This window comes from Symsagittifera roscoffensis, chromosome 2 (genome assembly GCF_963678635.1).
Source record: "Symsagittifera roscoffensis chromosome 2, txSymRosc1.1, whole genome shotgun sequence".
Classification (NCBI taxonomy): Eukaryota; Metazoa; Xenacoelomorpha; order Acoela; family Convolutidae; genus Symsagittifera; species Symsagittifera roscoffensis.
In genome coordinates, this window is record NC_087063.1 from 5,530,491 (window position 1) to 5,555,379 (window position 24,889).

General features: G+C 35.2%; 2 protein-coding genes across 2 annotated transcripts in view; both read left to right on the forward strand.

Annotated features, from left to right (window-relative positions):
- Positions 1 to 24,889, forward strand: part of LOC134839270 (radial spoke head protein 4 homolog A-like) — a 437,773-nt gene that overhangs the window by 31,022 nt on the left and 381,862 nt on the right. The gene's annotated exons all lie outside the window — the stretch shown is intronic.
- Positions 10,468 to 16,892, forward strand: LOC134839297 (serine/threonine-protein kinase Nek6-like). Its single transcript, XM_063854799.1, has 6 exons — positions 10,468 to 11,441; positions 12,124 to 12,217; positions 12,492 to 12,774; positions 13,310 to 13,512; positions 15,484 to 15,669; positions 16,072 to 16,892. The coding sequence occupies exons 1-6, from the start codon at positions 11,374 to 11,376 to the stop codon at positions 16,111 to 16,113; spliced, it is 876 nt and encodes a 291-aa protein (XP_063710869.1). The 5' UTR covers positions 10,468 to 11,373; the 3' UTR covers positions 16,114 to 16,892.

Here is a 24,889-nt window from a genome sequence, read left to right on the forward strand (position 1 = left end):
TATTCATTTGTTCTTTGCAGAGTGACAAGTCATTCTATTTTATTCACTAGCCTATTGGTTAACTATCTGAAAAATTGAAACATTTTGACCAATTTTTCTCGACACTGAGACAATGTTAAAATATTTTTTGCTTAGAAATCCGAATCACGCTGAATTAACTCCAATATGCTATTACCGTAATTCAATGTGAATACTTGAAGCAATGACAAGACTAACTCAATATGCAAATAATTTTTCGTCATTGTTATGGCCAATCGCGAAGATTTAAAAGGATCAAGGAATTAACGTCGATTTTTTTCGAGCCAATTTTGACTACCCGAAGAAAAACTCGTAAGGAGTCAAGTGTTGTTACATATTAAAGCCCTATTGGCCTTGATTGGTTTTGTAAAAAATTAAGAAAATTATCTCATTATCGACAAAAACTGGTCCGAATTTTTCTCGTTTTTCAGTTTAATTAGGCAAGAGTTTCGACAGGAATAAGAGGCTGCCCTGCAAATTTATTTCTACTAGACTTTAAGCGCTAGAATAGCTATTAATGAGCAATTCGTGTATTTGTTCATCTATTTCAATGACCTTCTCGCGATAAAAACATAACAGAAAACTTTGAGGAAAAGTTTTCAAATTACAAAATGCTTTTCTTATTTCTGGCTCTTTTTATTCAATCAGGTCGGAACATTCTGTGCTACTTGCACAGCAAAGGGCCATCTTTGTTTTACTTGGCGATCAGCATTATCATCAGCAGCAGCATGTTCAGAAAAATTAAAAACGTCTTTTTGTTGACGTAATTGCTTTGTGGAAAAGAAGTTTTGCACCCAATTTCGCTAAGAGTTGCTGATAGCAAGTGAAATAAAAAAAGTTTCTCTTTGTCGATGTAAATGATTTGTTTTTATTCGATCTTTTTTTGCATAAGTGGATCTTGTGCTGTAATTCAAGTAAGCTTTTTTAAAAACATGCCATGCTTTTATTGTCCACTTAATGTTTTGGTTTCTATAGTATTGGCTCAAAGAACCTAAATTTACTGCTTCATGTATCCGGAGGTTGTTTATTCTTTTCATAATATAATATTTGATTTTTTCGGACAGTTTTTGAGGTCGATGTGGTTATATATAGCGTAGTGCAATACTGTCAACCAATTTTTGCGAGTGTTTAAATATGGGTAATTAACCAAGTTAACACCAACCCCCCTCCTTCCCTTCCCCCAAACGGCTTGGGGGTGAGTATCTTAACTTGGTTCTAAGTTGGGAATTTTCAGCCAATCAGAATCATGCATTTTACATGCAGTGCTTAGCAAAGTTAATGCGAATTAAATGCTGGCGTGGAAGATCTTAAATTGGTCTGTCTGAGGGGGGGGGGGGGGGGGGGAGGGGAGGGAGGATGTTTACTTGATCCTTCGATTTTATTACACGCGAAGTTTGTGTGGTTCCCTTTAGTTTGATTAATTCCATATTTTTATATGCAAAAACTTTGTCTTGTGCATTTAAAAGCTCCTTTTTTCCGCTTTCTCGTTTGGTTATTTTTTGTGAAGATGTGTTAATGAAGTAAAGCAGCAAGACGGGTGGCGTAGCGGCAGAGGCGAGCTGTTCATAATCTGGTGGTCGATGGGTTGAGATGAAAACCTCCAATTTTTTATAAGTTCATTTTCTTTCTACACTGAGTTTCTTTTTTCTTCAATTTACCTTTTGCCATTTTTTTCTTGTTTGTGAAGTGCCGCTTTGCTTTTGTGGAAAAATTCTGTCATTAAGAATGCGTAGCTAAAAATGCTTTTTTACTTTTTTTATCCGTTTGTGATCAAAGTTTCCTAATTAAACAGGTTGAATATGATAGTATAACAGGAATCTTCGCCTGTTTAATTAGGAAACTTTGATCACAAACGTAGTCACTACAATCATGACTTTTAACAAAAAAATGGATTGTAGGACTTAGGTTGAAAAATGAATATGATAGTATAACAGGAATCTTCGCCCAAGTCCTACAATCCATTTTTTGTTAAAAGTCATGATTGTAGTGATTACTCTTAAAGATGTCTTGGTGATTTTTGTTCGTTTTTGTTCCAGGAAAAGTCTTGAATTATGCTAAAATTCAAAGAGCTTTAAGGCCATAATTTTTTTTTCGTTGAAGTTCAAAAAGTGCCTGACACTTAACAATCAAATGTTTTTGCCAGATTTGAAAACCGCGGAAATCAGAACCTCAATTTTGGACAACAGTCTAGAAAATGGCAGAAAAGATCGAGTTAGATCGATTGATTGCGAAGGAAAAAGAAGCCTTTCGGGATGTAATGGTTGTGTAGCTACAATAGTTACCGAGCCTATTTAACAATTCGTTTTGAGAAGGCTGGGATTGAGAAAAGCAACCTTGTTGACGTAGAAGACGCTTCTTCAATGAAGACCGAGATTTTGGAAGGGTCTATCGTTGGACTGTAAAACTGCATTTTAGAACAATTTTAGCTCTCCGAATGTCCGGAATTTATTTTAATAAACACCTTATTTCATTTTCAGGATATCAGGAGCTAGGAGGTAGTAAAGGGTCGATCCGTTTCCAATGGTTAGTTATTTTTCTCTACTGAACAAAAACATAAGCAATGTAATAACGATGTATAGCCCCGTTTTTAGGATGACCGCGTGGCCTGGGGATACTGACACCCAGCCACGAGTTCACTGATTTTCCGTGTAACTAGTTAGTTTGCATTATTCGGCCGATAGCCTTTAAGACCGTAACGCGTTCGTTAACCCGATCTTATGAAAGACCTTTTTGAATTGATTTTGGTGGAGACGGTTAAAAGCACGTAAAACTCAATATTGACACTAGCCAATTGCTAGAGGGTTAAGTTTTACTGTGCGTCATCATGTACGTTCCGGGCGAATGCTACAAAGTTTGAGGTTTTTCTAAGAACAAATCAATATTTTTTCAGTTTTCTTGCGTTCTTGATTCCTTTTCAACTGTTCGTTTTTTAGCTTCATTTTTCTGCTGTATTCGGGTGTTGTAGTGGTTTTACTTTCTTTACACAAAAACTGGAGCAATATAAAAGATTTATTGTTGTGTCAGTTTGAATATCCTGTTGATGCGCCTCCAGTCAAAAAATTTAAAAAGTTTAGATAAAACTATTATAATTTATGTTTTAATCAGGTGGCGTCCCTTTCAGGCAATAATATTTTTCGCAAATAATTTTTTGAAAAAAAAGGTATGATTTTTCTTCGGATTCGAGGTTTTCGTCTTAGTTTTCATTGGTTCTTTTTCCGGAGGCTGAATATCATTTTTATTATGTATGGTTTTTATCGGCTGTTTTTTCAAAGCATGGGTTTCAGTTTGAATAATAAACAGTTTATACTATAACTGAAATTTCTCTAGTGTATAAATTTACCAAGTCTTTTTTAAAATAAGTTCCATTGTTTTATTTCGTTTTTTATCGATTAAACGGTTTTGACTTATTTTGGCAACTTATATTGCAAAGGTTTGAGGGCTAAATTTATTTTTATGCTTCCATGTGTTTCAGTTCGGATGGGTCGTAAAAGTTTAACTTTATATCTCAGTTAACAGTTCTAGTTTTCGATTTCATCTTTTCTTTTTGTGCGGCTTAAAATGTTTCCGTAGTTCATATATCGGCTAAGAGACCTCTTTTTGAGTCGTTCCAGAGCAATAAGGCTGCAATTGAAACTTTTGAGGGGGACTTATAATCATTTTAGTTTAAACAAAATCTTTTTTTTCCGGCGCAACGTATGTCTGCTCAAGATTTTTCGGCTTTTTTACTGCGTTGTCAGTTTTGTTTCGATTTTTATTTGATTTTGAATTGTCTTACTCTCTGGCATATTTTCCTTGAAAAAATTGTATCCAAGAGAAAATCAAGACAAATGTTGGAAGTTTTTTTAGAAAAAAATTTTCTTCTGCCTTATCTCTTTTTCTGTCGGTAAGTTTGTTATGCAATGCATGTTTTGTATCGCGTGTAACTGTTAGTGCAGGCAGTTGTTTTTTAACTTTTCTAAAGCTTCAGTTAATTCGGTTCCAAGATCTGATTCTTATGCTATTGTATGTTTTAAAAAATTTTTGAAGTTTTTATCATTTCATGTCGGTTAATCTGTCGGTAGTTTAACCGTAGACATTCATTTTTCCATCGCAAGTTTATGTCTTAAAAGTTTACAGGTTTGTGAAATTTGTGTTTGAAATCGCAGCCATGCACTCGTTTCATAAATTATCTAAGCTCGAAAGAAATCAACACGAAACACTGGCTGTCAAGTTTATCTATAATGGTCATTCTGGAAAATTCATGAATTTTCCAGAATGTCCAGTATAGTAATTTTAACAGCTAGTGTTTCGTGTTGATTTTTGATTTCTTTCGAGCTTAGATATTTTATGAAACGTGTGCATCGCTGAGATTTCAGACACAAAATTCACAAATCAATAAACTTGTAAAACAAGGATGTGCTCATGAAAATTTTACTTGGAATCGGAGGCTTGTTTTACACAGACTGACACCATCTGGCATGCTCGGTTTGTTATATATGGAATTAAAAATACTCAATTTTTTCCTGTTCACAGTATGGTCAGTAAAGTACGAATGGTAATTTTTAAGTACAGGTTGCTGACATGCTCAATTTCTTGAAACTTTAATTTTATTTAGATAGCGTAGTTTTAGGTGGAGTTCGTTTCAGGGAGTAATAGTTTTTTAAATTCTTTTGAAAAATGTAGAAATTTTATTCGGAATCGTGTTTCGTCTTAATTTTCGTCGGTTCATTTGTTATTTTTGCAAAAAGTACTCTCATTTTTTTTACTGGTACAGTTGTTCTGGTATAATTTCCAAAATATGATTTTAATTTGATTGGAACAATTATGTGAGAGTTTTGTAAATTGTAAATTTACCAAATCGGAATTTGAATAGTTTTACGTGGTAAAGGTCACGAAAAACGTGATCAACCTTTAGTTTCGATAGTGCTTTTAATTTAAGATTTCCCAGCAGAATAAAAAGCTACCTATTGATCCAGTTTTCTCAGTTGGATAATTTTAGCGGAAAAGGGTCAATCATAAATTGTTGTTCTAGAAATTCAACGCGCTTTAAAGGCATCTGTTTTTTTTTTCCTTGAAATTCAAAAAGTTTTTCAGAAACAAGTCAGTGTTTTTTCTATTTCCCTGCGTTCATGACTCTTTTCTGTTTTAATGTTGACTAAATTTCATTTCTGATTGGTGACCTGTGCTAGCTCAGTGTTGAAGGCAGCTTTATTTGATCTGAATCCGCTGAGAAAAAAAAACAAGAGGTACCTTTCGTAGCAGGTCAATTTGTAGAAATTGTTATGCTGTTCATTATTCCTGAAGTTAACCAATTAGTTCTTTCTCAGATTTGTTATGACCCCCTCCTCCACAAGCTAAAAAAACGTTGGAAAAAAATTGAATCTAACCAGCTCTTTTTGTTGCAGTATTTGTATATACAACAGTCTTGAAGTAGAATTGGCACTGAGAGTTTTAATGCAGGCTATTGTAATTGTTACAATTTTTGTCGAAAGTGACAAAGTTTTTTTTGTCTGGATAGTACTACAGTCCTGATAATAAGATAAAAAAGATAATTTACCAGCGCTTCTTTTCCCTATAGTTGATGAGGTTGTAGAAATTGTCAACTTTGATAATTAAAGCGTGGTGTATTTTGTTTTATAACACGTCAGCGACGCATTAGTCTTGCTCAGAAGTTCTTCTAAATTCAATTGTTGGAAGATTTTGTCATATTAATGCGGTATTAGGCCAGAAACATATCGGTATTTAATGCGGTATTAGGCCAGAAACCCCTTCAGTAGCTTTTTGTAAGTGTGTTCTGTTTTGTTGGGCAACAGTGCATAAATGCAGGGGGGGGGGGGGGTATGGGGTAAAAGCCAGCGAGTTGAATGTGGATGGTGTAGAGTTGATAAAATTGAATCGGGCAAACTTTGAACGTTCCATCACACAGCCAAACATCTCGATGTAATATTAAACTCTGGATATTGTCCCGATCTCCAAAAATCAACACCCTTTCTGGATCTTCAATGCCGCTATCGAAGACGCAAAAATCCTCATGTTGCTTTGGCACTTCAAAATGTCTGTCGACAATTGGAGGCAATGTGGGTCTATCATTTACCTTCTGTCGATTGAGGGCCCGATTCATAGCCGACCGGCAAGGAAGAGCTAATTGAACTGCTTTTTCTTCAGAGACAGACTGCAGGCCGTTTGCTATAATTACGCTATTGACTGGTACTTGCTGTTTTTTTGTGTCCTGTTTCATTTTCTGCACGAGAAGCCTTGCATCCGAACGACCAGGAAATACTTCGTGCGTGTGCTCATTTCTACAGGCAATGAGATCGTTTTCTCGGGTTATTGCTGTCGTTTTGCATTTGTGGGACCCCCATCTTGAACACTTCCAGTCAATGTTTCCATTCTTTGTTTCCTGTTTTTTCGTAAACTCGTGGCCAACGATTACAAGCGTTCGCCGATTCTGTTGGGATAAACCCCAAGAAATTTGACTCATTTTGGTAAATGTTATTCCAAAGAAAATTGATATAATGACGTAGTTTTGGTTTCATTTTTGTACGTGATTTTGAAAATTGGGGATTAAAACTTGTTAATTGAAACAAATTTCAGATTTTGAGGCTCTAATTGCGATTTAGTCTTTAGAGCAGTTTCCTTAAGTGAAAGACTCAAATTGAGTCCAAAAATTTAGACTCAAATGAATTAACACGTGCTGTATCTTTCCGATTCTAATTAGGACTTTGAAAGATTACATTATGGGACCTCATTATGGTATATAGGGCAGATTAGTATAGGGTAGATTGGTATAGGGTAGATTGGCATGTAGGGTATAATGTCATAGGGTAGAATGGTATAGGGTAGTTTGGAATAAGGTAGATTGTCCTGACACCAAATCGTTTATTCAAAATGTAAACTACTGTAAAAGCTCGCGAGGACTCCAATAGTGGTAATAATGATTTGTTGGTTGCATATGCGAAGTTTTTTACATATGTGATAATTTATTGTTTCTCTTTCAACGTGTATTTCTTTCTGATTTACTAAAATTGCAGCCGTTTTTATTATTCCTAGGAACTTTGTCTTTGGGTGTGTTTTAGTTTTAGTCCAGGCAAAATCAAGTACCATAAATAACAAGACTGCTCGTATCAGGGCGAAGCCCTGTAAGTTCCGACTGCCTTTTAACGTTTATGGAGCAGTAATAACATAAACAACATAAAAAAATTAAATAAAATAAAATAAAATGAAAAAATTTTTTTTCTAAAATTTGAAAATTTTTCTATGAAAATCATCTCCCCACACGCCATATAAAGTACAAAACAATAGATTTCGCTCCTTTTAACAAATCAATTATGGCAAATAAGCTTCTTACAACCAATTTGGAACGATTTCTAAGACGGATGAATTCTCCGCTTACGCGTTAATAGCGCGAATTATATCGCGCGTTAATTGTCCCAAATTGGTCAAAATGGTAATCTTTAAACCCTCATAACTTTACGAAAAATGATCACAGGTGAAATATCTTTTCAAATTTAAGCTCAGGACAACAATAGCTTTCGAATGATATAAAAAATTTCCGTCAAAAATGGCTAGTTAAAAAGTCGAAATTTGTCTGAAGAAAAAAAAACCCACCCCGAGCACAAATATTCCGTTACTTTCGTATCGAAAGTCGGAACAATAACTTGAATGATGCAAGCCATTGAAGTTAAAGAATATTCATAAGCCATCAATTGTATTATTTTTTATTTTCTAGTTTTTCATTTTCTAAAAAATGTAAACACCAACAGTTTTTATTTCAAAAAATGCATAAAAAACGATAGAGCTAAGTAATATTTTCAGGATTCAAGCCTAGTTATATATGTAAGGAATGTCATTTTTAAAACGAACTCCAAGAATTGTTCAAATTTAAGTAAAATATAATAAAACACGAAAATTCCTTGCCCTATGTTGTTTTGGATTTTGTTGCGACCACTGAAAGTGGGAATGAACTTTGTCATTCGGGTGTTTTAGTTTTTTCATTTTTTTCATGAAAAATTGAGTACCATAAATAACAAGACTGCTCGTATCAGGGCGAAGCCCTGTAAGTTCCGACTGCCTTTTAACGTTTATGGAGCAGTAATAACATAAACAACATAAAAAAATTAAATTAAATAAAATAAAATGAAAAAATTTTTTTTTTCTAAAATTTGAAAATTTTTCTATGAAAATCATCTCCCCACACGCCATATAAAGTACAAAACAATAGATTTCGCTCCTTTTAACAAATCAATTATGGCAAATAAGCTTCTTACAACCAATTTGGAACGATTTCTAAGACGGATGAATTCTCCGCTTACGCGTTAATAGCGCGAATTATATCGCGCGTTAATTGTCCCAAATTGGTCAAAATGGCAATCTTTAAACCCTCATAACTTTACGAAAAAGGATCACAGGTGAAATATCTTTTCAAATTTAAGCTCAGGACAACAATAGCTTTCGAATGATATAAAAAATTTCCGTCAAAAATGGCTAGTTAAAAAGTCGAAATTTGTCTGAAGAAAAAAAAAACCCACCCCGAGCACAAATATTCCGTTACTTTCGTATCGAAAGTCGGAACAATAACTTGAATGATGCAAGCCATTGAAGTTAAAGAATATTCATAAGCCATCAATTGTATTATTTTTTATTTTCTAGTTTTTCATTTTCTAAAAAATGTAAACACCAACAGTTTTTATTTCAAAAAATGCATAAAAAACGATAGAGCTAAGTAATATTTTCAGGATTCAAGCCTAGTTATATATGTAAGGAATGTCAATTTTAAAACGAACTCCAAGAATTGTTCAAATTTAAGTAAAATATAATAAAACACGAAAATTCCTTGCCCTATGTTGTTTTGGATTTTGTTGTGACCACTGAAAGTGGGAATGAACTTTGTCATTCGGGTGTTTTAGTTTTTTCATTTTTTTCATGAAAAATTGAGTACCATAAATAACAAGACTGCTCGTATCAGGGCGAAGCCCTGTAAGTTCCGACTGCCTTTTAACGTTTATGGAGCAGTAATAACATAAACAACATAAAAAAATTAAATTAAATAAAATAAAATGAAAAAATTTTTTTTTCTAAAATTTGAAAATTTTTCTATGAAAATCATCTCCCCACACGCCATATAAAGTACAAAACAATAGATTTCGCTCCTTTTAACAAATCAATTATGGCAAATAAGCTTCTTACAACCAATTTGGAACGATTTCTAAGACGGATGAATTCTCCGCTTACGCGTTAATAGCGCGAATTATATCGCGCGTTAATTGTCCCAAATTGGTCAAAATGGCAATCTTTAAACCCTCATAACTTTACGAAAAAGGATCACAGGTGAAATATCTTTTCAAATTTAAGCTCAGGACAACAATAGCTTTCGAATGATATAAAAAATTTCCGTCAAAAATGGCTAGTTAAAAAGTCGAAATTTGTCTGAAGAAAAAAAAAACCCACCCCGAGCACAAATATTCCGTTACTTTCGTATCGAAAGTCGGAACAATAACTTGAATGATGCAAGCCATTGAAGTTAAAGAATATTCATAAGCCATCAATTGTATTATTTTTTATTTTCTAGTTTTTCATTTTCTAAAAAATGTAAACACCAACAGTTTTTATTTCAAAAAATGCATAAAAAACGATAGAGCTAAGTAATATTTTCAGGATTCAAGCCTAGTTATATATGTAAGGAATGTCAATTTTAAAACGAACTCCAAGAATTGTTCAAATTTAAGTAAAATATAATAAAACACGAAAATTCCTTGCCCTATGTTGTTTTGGATTTTGTTGTGACCACTGAAAGTGGGAATGAACTTTGTCATTCGGGTGTTTTAGTTTTTTCATTTTTTTCATGAAAAATTGAGTACCATAAATAGACATCAGTATCAGCCAATCGGTTTATCATGTTAAAGCCCTTTCAATCGCTCAGTTGCGATGAGTTTTTTTGCCGTTGTTTTCGTTTTCCGATGAACTGGATTGTTCTATAAAATTCAAAATTACAAAATTGTTCTTCCGAGCGAGTTAACATGCGGGCTCGATGAAAAACGTCATTTTTATATCTTAATAATTAGTAGCATTATCATTTGTTTTTGTACCGCGTCCTTGTCCATTTTATCTAAGTGATTTCATTTTTTCATCAATTTAACCAGTTTTAGACTATTTTCCCAGTTCATGCCTATTTTTATCAAAATCAGTTCCTTTAAAAAATGTCAGTTTGCAATTGAAGGGTCATTTATCTCTTGATTGATAGCTGTTGATTTTCTCAGTAGTTGGCTGCATTTTGACATCAGCTAATGCATTTGCCACTTTTTTTCCATAAAGATATTGCTAATTATTGTTCAATTTTTCTTTATTTGACATACATAGATCAATTATTTAATACGATGAGCGAAGTGCTTTGAAAGCTCGTTTGATAATTTTAAAAACTGCAAATGAGAAGAGGAAACGGAGTCTGTTTGAATAATTTATTTTTTCAGATATAGATGGGCATGGAAAACGCAATTTGATCTTATCGATTTGTTTAATGGTTATTGCATATCGTAATATACACGTGATGTTTCAACACTAAACTGAGTACAAATAAACAGTTGCCTTATTTTCGATTATTTCTAACAAACGGAATTATGCAAATGCACCTGCTTTTCCATATATCAAACCATTTTTCCTTAAAAATTTAAGAGAGCAGAGAATCAAATGATTTAGTGTTGGTGTTTTGCAGTTATCGGGAATTTGAATGGTTCTTTCCGTTTCAATGCGGCTTGCCTTGCAAATTTAGTGCCATTATTATACCACACATAATCACACATCTTCTACAATTCTATCTTTTTATTACTTTCTCTGTTTCTACCTTTGCCTATATCTGCCTTATTTGTGATCTACTTATTGCTTGCAAAATAAGCTCACAGACCTCTTTTCGTTTTTACTTTGCAGAACTTCAAAATAAACATATCGTATTTTTTGAGCTTTGACTTATATTCTTCCATCCTTCCACCCAAAAACACGGATTTCTATTTATCTCTGCCAGGCGTAACTGCTAAGCGACATTTGTCTTCCGTTTTGTATCTGCTACTGATTTGATTGGCTTTTCCAACAGCAGTGAAAAGAGCCCACTTTTTCATCTTGAATTCGCACCATTTATCCTCAGCTTACCATTGAGAATTTTCCTTTGCATTTCTGGCAGCAACGAAGTATCCAACTGAACCTGACTCCCAAGGGGTAAAAAGTTGGCAGATATATTATCAATTTCCCCGGATTCAATAAAGATTTATCTAGATTACATTTGGCGCAGTGTTACATCGCAGAGTTTGCAGAGCTTTTAGTTTCGATTCCTAATAATATTCGAACATTTTCCCAGATAGAAGAATTCAGATTAAGTATTAAATAGCGATGGAAATGGAAGACGATATGTTAGAACTGACACAACCCCCGTCGGAGGAAAACAGGGACAGATTTCAGTGAGTAGAAAACTCAGTTAACAGCTTCAAACGTAGCGTCAGTTGTGGTAATTCCTCATGTGCTTAATTTTTGTCAACCAATCACAGCTCAGTATTCATACATTCAGTCATTTTTGGACAGTTTAAAGGGCATTGATTAGTTGAGAGTTTTTGCGCACTTGGTCCTTCGCGCATGAGATTTGCCACGTCGGCTGTTTGGTTATTCAAGGTCAAGTATTTACACAAACGAGCTTGTAAGAGCAATGTCATACGATCAGTTCATTTTTTTCCGTCCTAGCTTGCGTAAATTAGTGCTGAGCAGAAGTTTTCAACTTGCGTATCTGTGTAAGAGTATCTGCGTTATCCGAGTCGGTTTTAGGCGCTTTATTGGTAACTGGTGTTTGCAACATAGCAAGGGCTCAAAGCGTTTTGCTCAAGGAGGTAGACTCTTTAAGGTCAGAGGTTCGAATCCCGTAGGCGGCTAGCGTTCAAAGCTTATTTGTTACACTTGTGTATCAATGAATGCAGTCGAAATATTTATGATAACAGAATTACTAATTGAGTAATCGTTTGAACCCAGCCTGGTCCCAGCAATAGTTACAATTTTCTTTTTTATATGTTTTGATGTCGTCAGCAATGCTTTCATTCAGAAGCGTTTCAACGAAGGTTTGTATCGTTTTAATCGGATAGTTTTTATTTTCAGGACGGACAAGAAGATAGGGAAGGGTCAGTTCAGCGAAGTGTACAAAGCATACGACAAAATAGCCGACACATTTGTAGCCCTCAAAAAAGTCAAGGTCAGTTTAAAGATTTGGAGGGAAGCCCAATACATTTGTTTATGTAAACAAATCCCCTGTGAGAGCTAATGTTCCACCACTTCTTAAAGACACGCATGTTAAAAGATAGTTGATGTTGCTTGCATGTCTTTTTCGAAAGTATAAATGTTGCTTTTGTAAGAAGGCAGCTCAGTGGACCGGGTTCGAACTATCGACGAATCGCTTGAAATAAGGGACGAGTTTCATACTTGTTGGTATCTTCATCAGCTTGTATACTAATATACTGTTTAATTAGATCTACGAGATGACAGATGCGAAGGCGCGTAATGATTGCATCAAGGAGATCAATTTGCTCAAACAGCTGGACCACCCGAACGTCATCCGATACATCGAGTCGTTCGTGGCCAACAACGAACTGTTGATAGTCCTGGAATTAGCTGACGCGGGGGATCTATCCCGGATGATCAAGCACTTCAAGAAGCAGAAGAGACTGATTCCGGAGAAGACTATCTGGAAGTACTTTGAGCAATTGTGCCAGGCACTGAACCACATGCATGAGAAACGAGTCATGCACAGAGGTAAGGTTTTATAATTCTGGTCTTGTGATCATATTTTCCTGGAAATTTACAATAAAATTCAGCGTTTGATTTCCATGATATGTATTTACACTAACAAGCTAGCGAGCGTAATGTATTAGCGTGACTCTACTTTTTTCCAACCTACCTCGCAAATAAAAGTGCATATTTAGTAGCACTTTTGCTATAATCACGATATGTAGCATTGGAAATTTCCTAACATCTGTTCTCTGCTTCATTTGTGTCTTTTTTGTCGATTGTTGAGCATCATAGGCTTAAAGGGAAGATTATGGAAGACTCAGACACGTAGCATTTTTTTTACTTATTCGAGGCTTATTTCCATTTATTCTTTTTTGACTTTATAGAGCTTCTTTTTGTTTGCTTCTCTCTCTTCGCCTCTGTATATAATTTATAATGTCTGCACATGTTTTCATTTAAAAAATCAGAGAAATTTGAAGCTAGTTGTTTATTAGGTGTCTAATTATTTGATTGTCAATGCATTATTTTTCCTAAGTTTAATACAGTTTTGTTCATTTAGACATCAAGCCTGCCAATGTGTTCATAACTGCACAGGGTGTGGTCAAACTGGGCGATTTGGGACTGGGTAGGTACTTCAGTTCGAAGACCACGGCCGCCCATAGTCTGGTGGGCACGCCCTACTACATGAGTCCAGAGAGAATCAGTGAGACTGGTTACAATTTCAAGAGCGACATTTGGTCTCTGGGATGTCTTCTTTATGAGGTAAAGAGTTGTTTGTTTTTTTTGCCTATTATTTAAACGTAACGCCAAATCTTTAATGGTTATAATATACTGTTCAAGCTTTTTTGCCGATTTTTATTGTGTTTGCGAAGTGCAGCTTTTTTCTTGTGCTAAGTTTTCAACTCAAATTTAGCTAGCAAGGCCTCCACTTATAGGCTCCACTTAGTCAGCCCTTAGGTATTATTCAAGGTTTTTTTGGCTGGCCAAATGTAAAAAAAAAGTCAGTCCCCTTCGCGAAAACCATGGATTGGTGATGAGAACTCTTGGTCTTAGATCCACCCCTGTCCATGCACTGTCGAAGTTTGAAGAAAAGTAATTATATTCTTGAAAAAAAACTCGTTAAATGTAGTAAAGATACTTTTTACGCTAGCGAACTTAAGTGAGCGTTAGTGTTATACTACGACTAACCTTTTCGTAAATATTGGTGCCACTTTTGGGGAGCCATCAAAGCTTTTTGGTAGCATATGCTTTGTCATTCGAATAGTAATAAATTAACTCAGTTGATTCTTTTGAAATTCATCAAAGGAACCGAAAAAAGTTATTTGTTTCAAACAAAATAACAATCATAAAAACTAAATTTCAGAATTTTTCTAACTCAATATATCTCGCAATTTTGCGCAACGCATAATTTATACAATTTGGCTGTATGCTTTCCAATTTATTGCATGCAACATTAGTGTGGAAGTCTTCAGTTTATTATATTCGAAGCTATTACATGCAAAATTGTGTATTTTTGTATTTGGTGCCACTTTTGCTGCATCGCATTGGCAACTGCTTTATTTGTGACTAGTGTTTGCCGGTTGTTAAGTGTTCGTGGCCTAGAGGCCAGGGTGTGAAACGCCAATTATCGAGGTCGCAGGTCGAAACCCATAAGAAGCAAAGTTTTACTAATTCGAGGCTCTATCTTTTCTTATTTCACTTTAAAAAGCTGCTTTTTGTCGTGTTGTCGCTAGTGTTTGCGAAGCACAGCTTCGCTTCTGTGTTCATTCTTCAAACAGATCGCTCGTTCAAAGACGATTTTATTCACACTGTAGAAAAATAATTTGACAGCAGATTTTTTTTCTGAACAAGATAAATTTGATTTCGGAAAAAGTTGCTATGGACCTGATAATTGTGTTGTAACTTCTGTCTATTTTGCTAAACAACACGCATATTTTTGGGGTTAACTCAAGATTTGAGATGATTTTTGAACTGCGATTAACCACTGTCAACAGGGGAGTATTGGTGCTTATTGTAAAAAATGTACTTGTTCTGGTCTTTTCTAATGGATCTGAATTTTTTCGAGGTAGTGAGAGGCGGCGGCGATGTCTGATATACAAGCTTAATGGACTTCAGAAGTGAATTAAATCTTTATCCTTTGGGCTCTGTCGTACATGTAAAGAAATTCAATCGCAAAAGCAGTATAGTCGCGCTGAAGTAAGCCCAGGTTTTTAGTCATAATTAGTTTTGGAAAAATGGTAGACTTAAGTGAAAATAGTCTGATTGAGTATTGTTTATTGACCTCGAAAATCAGCTGTTCAACTTAATTTTGTAATAGAGCGTGGTTTTGAATGGAGGTATAGGTGTCTGAATGCAATATCAAACAAGCGATTGCTTTGAGCTTCTGGCAAATTTTGGGCTTCTAGTTGCAAGGGCCTTTAAAAATCTTTCTAAATGGTGCTTTGATATTGCTTTGCTCCCAGCAAGATGTTTTCAACTTTCTTTGTGCTCCACATATGCTTGTAGACTGAGTTTTTCTGAGCTCTTCTAAATCACTGAGCCCGAAAAGACCCCATTTTGACCCAGTTTTTGGCACTTTTTGAAAATATTTTACCAAAAAATAGCGTTGAATTAGTATGATTTGTTGGCGCCTTTAGAAAATTTTTAGGGTCCGTCACCAAAAATGGATATCTCAAAATAGTAAAAAGGCCCCCCTAAATCCGCTGGTGAATAAATTTTTGTTCTCTCGTTTAGATGGCGGCGTTGCACAGTCCGTTTTACGGGGACAAAATGAACCTGTACTCTCTGTGTCAGAAGATAGCCAACTGCGACTACCCGCCCATCCCAGCTGACATCTACTCCATCCATCTGCGCAGACTCATAGACCAGTGCATCTGTCCAAACCCAGACCAGAGGCCAGACATCTCCGAGATACTCAAGGTAAATTTCGAAGATTGTTCTTGTTGCAGAAGGTCGGATTGGCAGAAAGCTGAAGACGAATCAAAATCCTTTAATTTGTCCAAAACTTGGACTCACGATTTACTATTTTTCGAACATTGCATACTGATGGTATGGTTTAAGTGTCTGTCATTTGCTAATTCTGCCATGAGACACTCCCTGTAATTTCAAGCCGAGGTATCTAGAAGAATTTTAGGAGAAAATTCAGCCTAGATGCAGTTTTGATCAGTTTCTGAAATGCCTATTGGAAAACCTCAAAGGGTTACCTAGCTGAATTTAAAGTAACAAAAGGAACTAAAATGGGTAAAGGGGTCGAATATCAAAAGGAAAGAGCCTGCATTCAGTTAGTGTTCATGTAAATTTCGTATATTTCTGCATTATCAGGTCGCGCTGGAACAACACCAGCGGTGCCAGAGCGCTCATTGAATAAGAGAAGGAAGAGAAACTAGCCCAAAAGATAAAGATTGTCCTGGAACGGGGATTTCCAAGCTGAACTCTCTGAAATTCCAATACTACTGTAGATGGAAAATCTTATTTGCACTAAGCCATAAATATTGTTAACTGGAGCCATAAATGTTGTTATCTTGATTTGTAACTGAAATTTCGCCGCGACAAATATTGTAATATTAGGTCATTCTCACTTGGAGGTGCTTTTATTTATGAAGTCTTTTTTTTTCTAATATCTGAAGTTGAAGCTAATATTGATCATTGTCTATCTTGGGAAAGCTTATTTGTGTTCAATTTCCGCTAGTAATTTGAGTTCTTCTTTCAAGAAAGCGCAACTTAGCAGGATATTTTGAAAAGGAAATTGATTAGGCTTTTCAATTATTTTCATTTAAAAATTCAATTGATCGGTTCATAAGCAATGACATTCGATGCTGTTGTGAGCGTTAACGTCTTCTCTGAATGAATTTCAGCTAATTTGAAATGTTTCTATAAAGTTGGTTTAACTTTGTATCTTCATGTATAAATAATTTGAAAGTATAATAAATTTTCAATAATTTGAAAATTAAATTAAAAGCATTGTATCAAATTCTACTTATTCGAACTGTTTTCGGCAATTATAATGCAATTGTTGTTAAGTAATCTAACATTGAATGTAAAAGATTCTGGTGCTGCAATTTTGAATTCGAAAATCCTACTTAGCTATTAGAATCTGTCTTAGCATATCATGAAACTAAAACTAATTGATAAATTTTGCATCGTGTTTTTTGTTCTTACTGGAGCTGAAGTTATGTACAAAGGGTTAGCCTATATCGTGTCTAGTGATTTAAAAGATAATTTAGTAAAACTAGTAGAATCAAATGGTTCAAAGCAAGATTGATAGTTAGTCACGTACTCTTAACCCTATGAATAACGCAGGCCTTCAGCTGACAAAATGAGTACCCGTTTGGTGTGCGAGTAGATCAGAATATTCCATAGTATATATTTTCTTTCACAAAATTTCATTATGTGTCAATGAACGTAGTGAAGACACTTATATAGTGAGTTAGGACTGGGGTGTATAACTCATAGAGTAATTTCGGATAGGGTACACCGTCTGCTCGTCACGCTATCTTATTTTCGGCCGGATAGATTCGTGCAACTTCTTAGTCTAATACCGATCCTAATCTTACTCTTATACTATCTAGTCTCAGGTTGTTTAACTAGTCTCTGCTAGGCTCAATAGATCTAGGGTATACTGGTTTATTGCGGCTGCTGAAGTGCTCGGGAGAGTCCAACTAATTTCTAAGTTAAATTCAAATCTCTCTGGTGCTGAAATTACAAGTAACTTCAGCACTTACAAATAAGTGGGTTGTTAGTTAGATGGATCATGATTGGTTAATATTAAATACTTTACATTGGTAAAACATTTAATTTATCCAATCATAAAATATAGTTTAGATCAGGTTCCACCCATCCGGGTTTTACAGAATTTTTTAGAACAGTTCTTCTGTAGTTCAAGGATGGATGATGGACGTTGGTATTTGGCGAACATCATTTTTCTTTTGTTTCCTTTTTGTTAAGGAAGTTCCAGGGATCTGGAATTGAGGACACAAGACGTTGTGTTCTTCTTGTGACAACGACTGAGTCTCTGCAACAGCATCAATTCTGGTTTCAGAATGGTTGGCTATGTCAGGTTTTTCTGTTCTTCGGAGAGAACTTCTTTTGTGTTTGATCTAGCTCGGGAATGGCGTGGAGATTGTGCGTGGAGGGGATGCCTGGTTACTCGGATCTGTACGTATACTTGAACATCGAGGTGGTCATTGGTCTAGTTCAATGAAGTCCTTTTCTGCGAAGTCAAGTCGTACTCTAAATCCTTTGAGTTGTGATTGTGAGCGGCATATCGATTGTAGTTGGTCATTCTCTCTCGAGTGTAGTGAGGTCGTCTTGTCTTTTGATGTTCGTCCTTGGTGTTGTATTCTGATCTATATATTGCATCATGTAATTTTACATTTTATAAATTTTTTATTAGTTTAATATATTTTTTAATAATGATTTTAGTTAGTTGTTTTCACAAAAGCTTTTTGTTTTAGTTCGGTTATTTTGAAGAGTTACTCACCCTTGAGTAGCTCTTATTAAAAATAAAGGTGTGGTCACAAAGCGTGGATGTAGCGCGGTGGGTTAGGCCGGCTATAGAGCATGCTCAGGACGTCCTTTCCTGGTGGGTTAGGCCAGGTGTGGGAGTATGATTTCATGCGGTTTTTATGAGGAGTCCTGTTATGTGACAACATTTTATGTTGGGTTTGTTGTGGTTTTACTTATGTCTTGTTGGTTATGTACTTTGTTCAAAAAGCAAATTGTTTGTGGTATGGGTTTGTCTTTCGACTTTTTTGTGTTTTATTATTTCTTTCTAAGACTTTGTAATAGTCTTCAAAAGAATAAATTATCCAGTTTTAAACTGGGTTAGTCCGGTTTGGGTACCGTTGGTTTCCTTTTCTTAGTCATGCTGTTATTTTATGATTTGTGGTATTTAGTAAGCTGCGTTGGTTAGTTTTGTTTAGTATATGATTCCTTTCCAACCGGGTTAAAGGAAAGTTTGAAACTTGTTATTATATGTTAGAGTTGTTGAGTGTGAAAACTTGAAACTGAAATTCATTATTTTAAACAATTCTTCGTGGGCGAGCTGTGTGAGTGTGGATGGAATTTCTGTGCGAATGAATGAAAATATCAAAAGGTTAGTACTGCAATTGCATTTTATTAATTTACTGCATAGAATTTGGAAATTTACTGCTAGTAATGGGGGAATTTTAAGATACAAATTTTCATCATAATTAGATTTACTGCTTGTGGGGAAAATTTTAGAAATGAATTTACTGCATTGGTATTATATTTATAAATTTATAAGTGTAAGAGATTAATAGAATTTTTGAAATCTGTTTGATGAAATTTGCGATTTTTATTTGTCTTTTGTGGTTTTTGTAGGTGATTGTCGGATGAAGGCTAAAAATCTAAAAAAACATGGATAAAGTATGGTGAGTTTTTTAATATTTCAATTAGTTAGTTATATTCATTTAATTCATACTTACCTGTTAGTCGTCGGGGAAAAAACCGTGGGGGAAGATGTCGTGAATTAGTTCTGAAGTTGTTAGTAGTTTAGCTAAGATGCGGATGATATTTTTAGTCTGAAGCAGTGGCCAAAGCAATTGGAGTGCCTTGATAGTGGTTAGTTCTTCAGTGCCAACTGCAAACTCATAAGGTGTGTTTTGGATTAGATTATATAATTTGTGATTGAATTTAGTGTTGTGGATGAATTCTAAAATGGGGATTTCTATAGGCTGTACAAACTCGTGCGGGATAAGGAAGGGTCGGGATTCTTCGGCGTTGAAGGTCTTGGTGATGGGGCAGAAAATGTACATTTGGGTTATGGGGTCATAGTTACGAAGAATACCATGAAGGTTAGTATCTTTAATACAATATGTGAAATTTAGGAAATACGGTGAAGTGTATTTTGAATTGATGAATTGAAAGCGATGGTGTGGTTGTCTAGAGGGTGTGTGGAGGTCAAAGTGATTTTGGATGAAACGATAGTAACTGTATGTATGTGTTTGTTTAGTTCGCAACATAATATCGTGTGAGCAGTGTAAATCTCTTTCGTGTGGTGCAAGGAAATGAAAGGTTAGTGAAAAGATTTGGAAGCGTTCTTTAAAACTTTCGTACGCTTGTGTGCTTGTTAGTGCTTCTGAAATAATGTGATCAAACTTTCGGTCGAAGATGTTTAGTGTAAATACATATAGTGTCTTGATGAAAAATTTCTCGGTGATTTGTGGGTTAGCGAAGCGATCGTCGTCTAAGAATTGATCTTGGTTAGCTCTGATGATGTTGTGATCGTAGTATTCTAGTGTATATTCATTAGCTCTAGGTGCAGTGTGTATTTTTAGTGATTTTTTATATCCTACGTAAGTAAATTGTCTAGCGGTGAGTGGTGTAGTTAGTCGATATAGCATGTCTTTGTTTCGGTCTATATCGATGGATGTGTTGGTTAAAGGTAAGCAAAGAGGGTTAGTGAAATGATAGTATGAGGTCCAAGAGAGAGTGGGCATTAAAACGTATTCGTCTACAAAGTTGCGTGTTTCGTTAGCGTCATGAGTTGTGTTTAAGGTGTATTGTGGAAATGAGGGTAAAGTGATAGCTAAAAATTCTCTAGTGTTAGTATGCTGGGGGTGGTTGATGTATTCACGGGCTGTTCCTGGTTTTGCTGGGAAAGGATGGTTGGGGAACTTTCTTTTAAAAGTGCGGTAAGCTCTATTAGTGTTGAGTGAGGATTCAGTTGATGTGGATGATGGTGCTAATGATTCAGTATAATTTGAAGAGGGTGTAGGGGGATTGGATGAATTTGTAGTGGAGGAGATTTGGTTTATGGTCGGGGTGTTAAGGTGGTAGGGTTGTTGTTGGAGGGTAATAAAATTGTCTAGCTCTGGGGAGATTCGGGGGGTGTCTGGAGATGATTGGTCAGAATGGTATGAGGAGTAGGTTGGGGTAACTTGGGAAGCATAAGAGGGTGTAGGAGTGATGGGGTCAGGGTTATTTGACAATATGGGTTGAAAAGGAGGTTGAGAAAACTGAGAAGGGTTATGAAAATTATTGGATGGAGATGGTTCTGAGTCGGCAAATTCGTCGGGGGTTTCAATATTCGGGTTATTTAGCTGTGAAATGGAGTATAAAACTGAAATTTGTGAGTTAGTGTCGGAATTCATGCCTGATGTTACATTGCTAGATGGAAAATCGGGTGGCGGAAAAGCAAAAAGTGGTATTATTGGGATTGAAGAGGTAAGGTTGGTTGGATGGGAATTTGATCGATGGAGTGATCCAAGTTGGCGGCTCATCGTGGGCTAAAAAAATTATTATTTTGAGATTGAAAAGCGGTGGTATGTGGTTGTTCAATAATTTGTTCGTAAGTATTATCATCTTGTGATTGATGTGTCATTATATGTTGGACGGGACTTTGTGATGTGGTGAGTCTAAAGTTTGGATTATGTGTGATTGCTAAATTTCTAAAATTTCGTGGGACTAGGGATAGTGGATGGTTATTTGGTAGGGGTGGTAATTGTGGTGCCGTTGGCTGTGGGTCGACATTGTTATGTTCTTCGTCGTATGTATTTTGTCGTGTTGTTATTTTTGTGTTATATTCTTTTATTTGTGCGTCTAAAAGAATTTTGTTTATAGATGTGGAAAAAATTCCAAAAAATCCTGCAAAAAGTATGCGTGCTACGCTTGCTTGTCTGTTTACTTGTGTGTGTATAGCACATGTATTGTAGATTCCTTTTAAGAGTGAGAAAAGAAATCCAATAAAGTTAAACATTGCGTATAAAATAGTCAATTTTTCTAAGATGTAGTAGGGCCATCCTAGAAAATCTAGGATCTCATTTTTGAGTGTAACAAAGCTAAAAATGTTAATTGGTGATATATCTTGGGGACGGTATTTTTCGCCGTTTAGATATATATAATCTTTAATGTCTTTAAAATATCCGCTATAGTCTTGCGTGTAGATATCGGCAAATCCTGCAGTTTCTGCAAGTTTGCGTAAATTTTGGTCTATTGATTGTCTTTGTATAGTGTCCATTTGTGTTAATAATTCTTGGAATTGTTGTGTTCTAATGTGATGTTGAATATCTGATTTTGAATAGATTCCTATTGATTGTAAGTCTATATTTGGGTTTCGAGCAATAGCGCGAATGCTTTCAGGTGAAAATTTTTTGAGTGATTGCATTAATGTGGGATATGGAGTGAGAAGATAATATTTGTTTTCATCAGGGTTTAGTTGTACTACATTGTGGCTATTTTCTGATCCACATGGGACTGCGGTATCCCAGAAATAGGTTCTTCGTGAAAGTGTATCCACGAAATGTACTTTATTCTTATAAAAGATAGGGATTCTTTTATAACATCGTTTATCTTCAAAAACGTATAGTGGTGATACTTTTTTAGTACAAGTATAAAACCATAAAATGTTTCCTTCGTAGTCTAAAAAATTTGATCTATTTCCTGATAATAAGTATCCTGCGTAGGGTATTTTTAATACTGCTAGTGCAAGTGATTGTAGTATTTGTGTTCGTTCTAATTCGCATAGTTGATGTAGTGTTTCTAATTCGGAGAGTGACATTTCTTGAAAAATGCGGCTAATTGTATAGTCTAGTTTCATATCCAAATGAATATCATAGTGGATATTACCAAAATATGTAGTATTCATTAGTGATAATTCTTGTAAGCGTGTGCTTCTGGTGTCATAAGGTTTTAGATGTCCACCAGGTTGTCCGTTGCTTTTTTGAAAATTAACTGGTATATAGGATGTTCCTTCGTTTAGAGGATGACCTGTGGCGTATGGGTCGATTTTTACTTTACCAGTGGTCATGTCGAATCCTTTTTCATATTCAACTAATATTTCAGAGTATTGTGTTCTGTGAAGTGGATTCCTGTATTTACATGCAAGTTCTGTTTCTTGATATATTTGAAAACGTGTCAATTTATTTTCTATATTGTCTATGTTTCTAAAATCGGAACTTAGTTTGCGTGATGGATGGACTTGTTCATATGGAATTGATTGTATGAAATATTTTTCGTGAAATTTTATCATACGAGCGTGTATTTTTGCTACTTGAAATGTTGTACATGTGTCTTCGGGGAACCAAACAATTGTTGCTTGTGTTCTTGTTGTAGGGTCGCAATATCCTTGATCGTTTTTACAAGGTAGTCGGATTCCTTGATAGATCATTGTATTATCAGATAAATCTCGTGTGAGTTGTATTTTTTCGAGTTGTATTTTCCAATCGAAAAACATTATTTCTTGGTATCCTTTATTTTTCGTGTCTGCTTTGCAGTTTGATGGGTTATTTATACCAATGTGTGGTATCCAATGTTTATCGTGTAGGTCATAGGTTAATCGTCCGTGTGCGCCGTTATACGGGTATTTTTCGTCTAGTTTTATATGTCCTTGGTGTCTTTCAAGTTGTGATTGATGTACAGAGTCTGAAAAAACTTGAAAATTAACTAATTTTCTTTGGGAGTTTTTATTTTGTGTGATGTTTAGTCTAAGTAATTCATTTTTACAATCGTCGGGATTGAGATGTAAAAGACGTTCTATATTACTTTGGTAGAATGATTCATGGTCAAGTCGGTTTTTGTTTCCGTTCGAGACTTGTGAACAATGTACTTTCTTTTCGGAAAATGTTGCTGTGAATTTATAACCTGTAACTGTTGTAGCTCGGGCTTTTGAATAGAGTGTTGCTATTATATCTGTGGTTTCTATAGCTTGTGGTTCTGTTTCACATTGTGATACCTGATTGATTGCATATTTATGTAGTGTTTTTTGTTCATTTTCTTCGCAATCGTAATGTGTTACTAATAAATCTTGTGGTCCTGTACGAGGGGAAGGGTTTATGTTTTGATTTGAGGTTATTAGAAAAAGGGTTTGGAGAAAAATTAATAATTTTAGAATATACATGTGTATGATAATCCTGAGTATGGATTATAAAATGTAATGTAACCAATTGTGTTTTTGGTGTATCTGTCGTATTTGTATATTACTTCAGTAGTTATAAACGGTGGTGGTAGTGATTGAGCTGTTATGTTAGGTGGATTTAATGGGTAGGGATGTTGGGTAATATTATTTAACTTAACTGTGATTTCAAACTTTAATTGTAAACTGTTTTGTTGGAGTATTTGAATATTGTGATCACGGATATCGTTGTGAATATCTTGACGATATTGTAATCTATTAAGTGCCCAGTTATGAAGGCGGTTACTTTCTTGATGTTGTCCAAATAATGGTGGAGGTGCTGTGAATGTATTCCAATCTAATCTTAAAGGAATATTTATAGATGATTGTTCTCGATATCTGGCGTCGAGATTATTTGGAAAATTTAAGTTAAAGGGTAGTGGTGAAAATTGACTTATTGATGGTGTTGATGGTAGTGATAATGTTTCTGGTAGTGATGAGGATGTTGTTGTATCCGTAGAAATATCTATGGGGTCATTGACTAAATTTGGTTCACCTTGTGTGAATGAATTTGTAGTCCAATATGGTAGTCGTGATGTTAGGTTTGGGGGGTTAAAGGGATTTTCACGTATCTGTTCAGATGTTGGTGTTGAACCTAAGTAGTCTGAAGGTAGACTGGAAGTGCTTCGTTGTGAAAAAAGTGTAGGAGTTTCTGGTGTGATACCAGTGGTGTTTTCTGGAGTGGTTTGTGTTGGGGATTGAGGTATATCAAAATGAACTCGGGGAGTTTGAAAATTTCTATTTCGTCGAGGATGTATAATTTGTCTATTTATTTCTGCTGTGTTTTGGTTTTGACTAAGGTTTCGTATTCTACTTAGTTCTTGTGGTAGTGTTGGGTAAAGATTATATGTTGGTTCACTTAGGGATGCTTGTCGTTGAACTGGTTCTAGTGGTTCAGATAAACGAGCGTGCCGTTCTTCAAAAGTGTATGGATTGTCTTGAAAAGAAATTCGTGTAAATGTTTGAGGGTTTTGAGTAGTTGAAGGTGGTGTTGGATTATCTTGGGATGATGTCGGTGAAGACTGATTCTGTGACTGTTGGGTAGCAATTTTTGATGGATTTTTAAATTGTTACTTTAGTGGGAAGGTTTATGTTTATTATAATATTCTTCTAAAAAAAGAATTAGAAAAATTGTTGCTAGGGCAAATGTGATGATTGCTTTCTTTATACATTTACATATTGTCAAAATGAGGGATAATAGAAATGTTATGAAAATTACAAACAATA

Coding starts and splice junctions, on each gene's coding strand:
- LOC134839297 (XM_063854799.1), top strand. CDS start 11,374: ATGGAAATGGAAGACGATATGTTAGAACTGACACAACCCCCGTCGGAG. Junction 12,775..13,309: donor GAAACGAGTCATGCACAGAG/GTAAGGTTTTAT, acceptor TTGTTCATTTAG/ACATCAAGCCTGCCAATGTG. Junction 13,513..15,483: donor TGGGATGTCTTCTTTATGAG/GTAAAGAGTTGT, acceptor TCTCTCGTTTAG/ATGGCGGCGTTGCACAGTCC.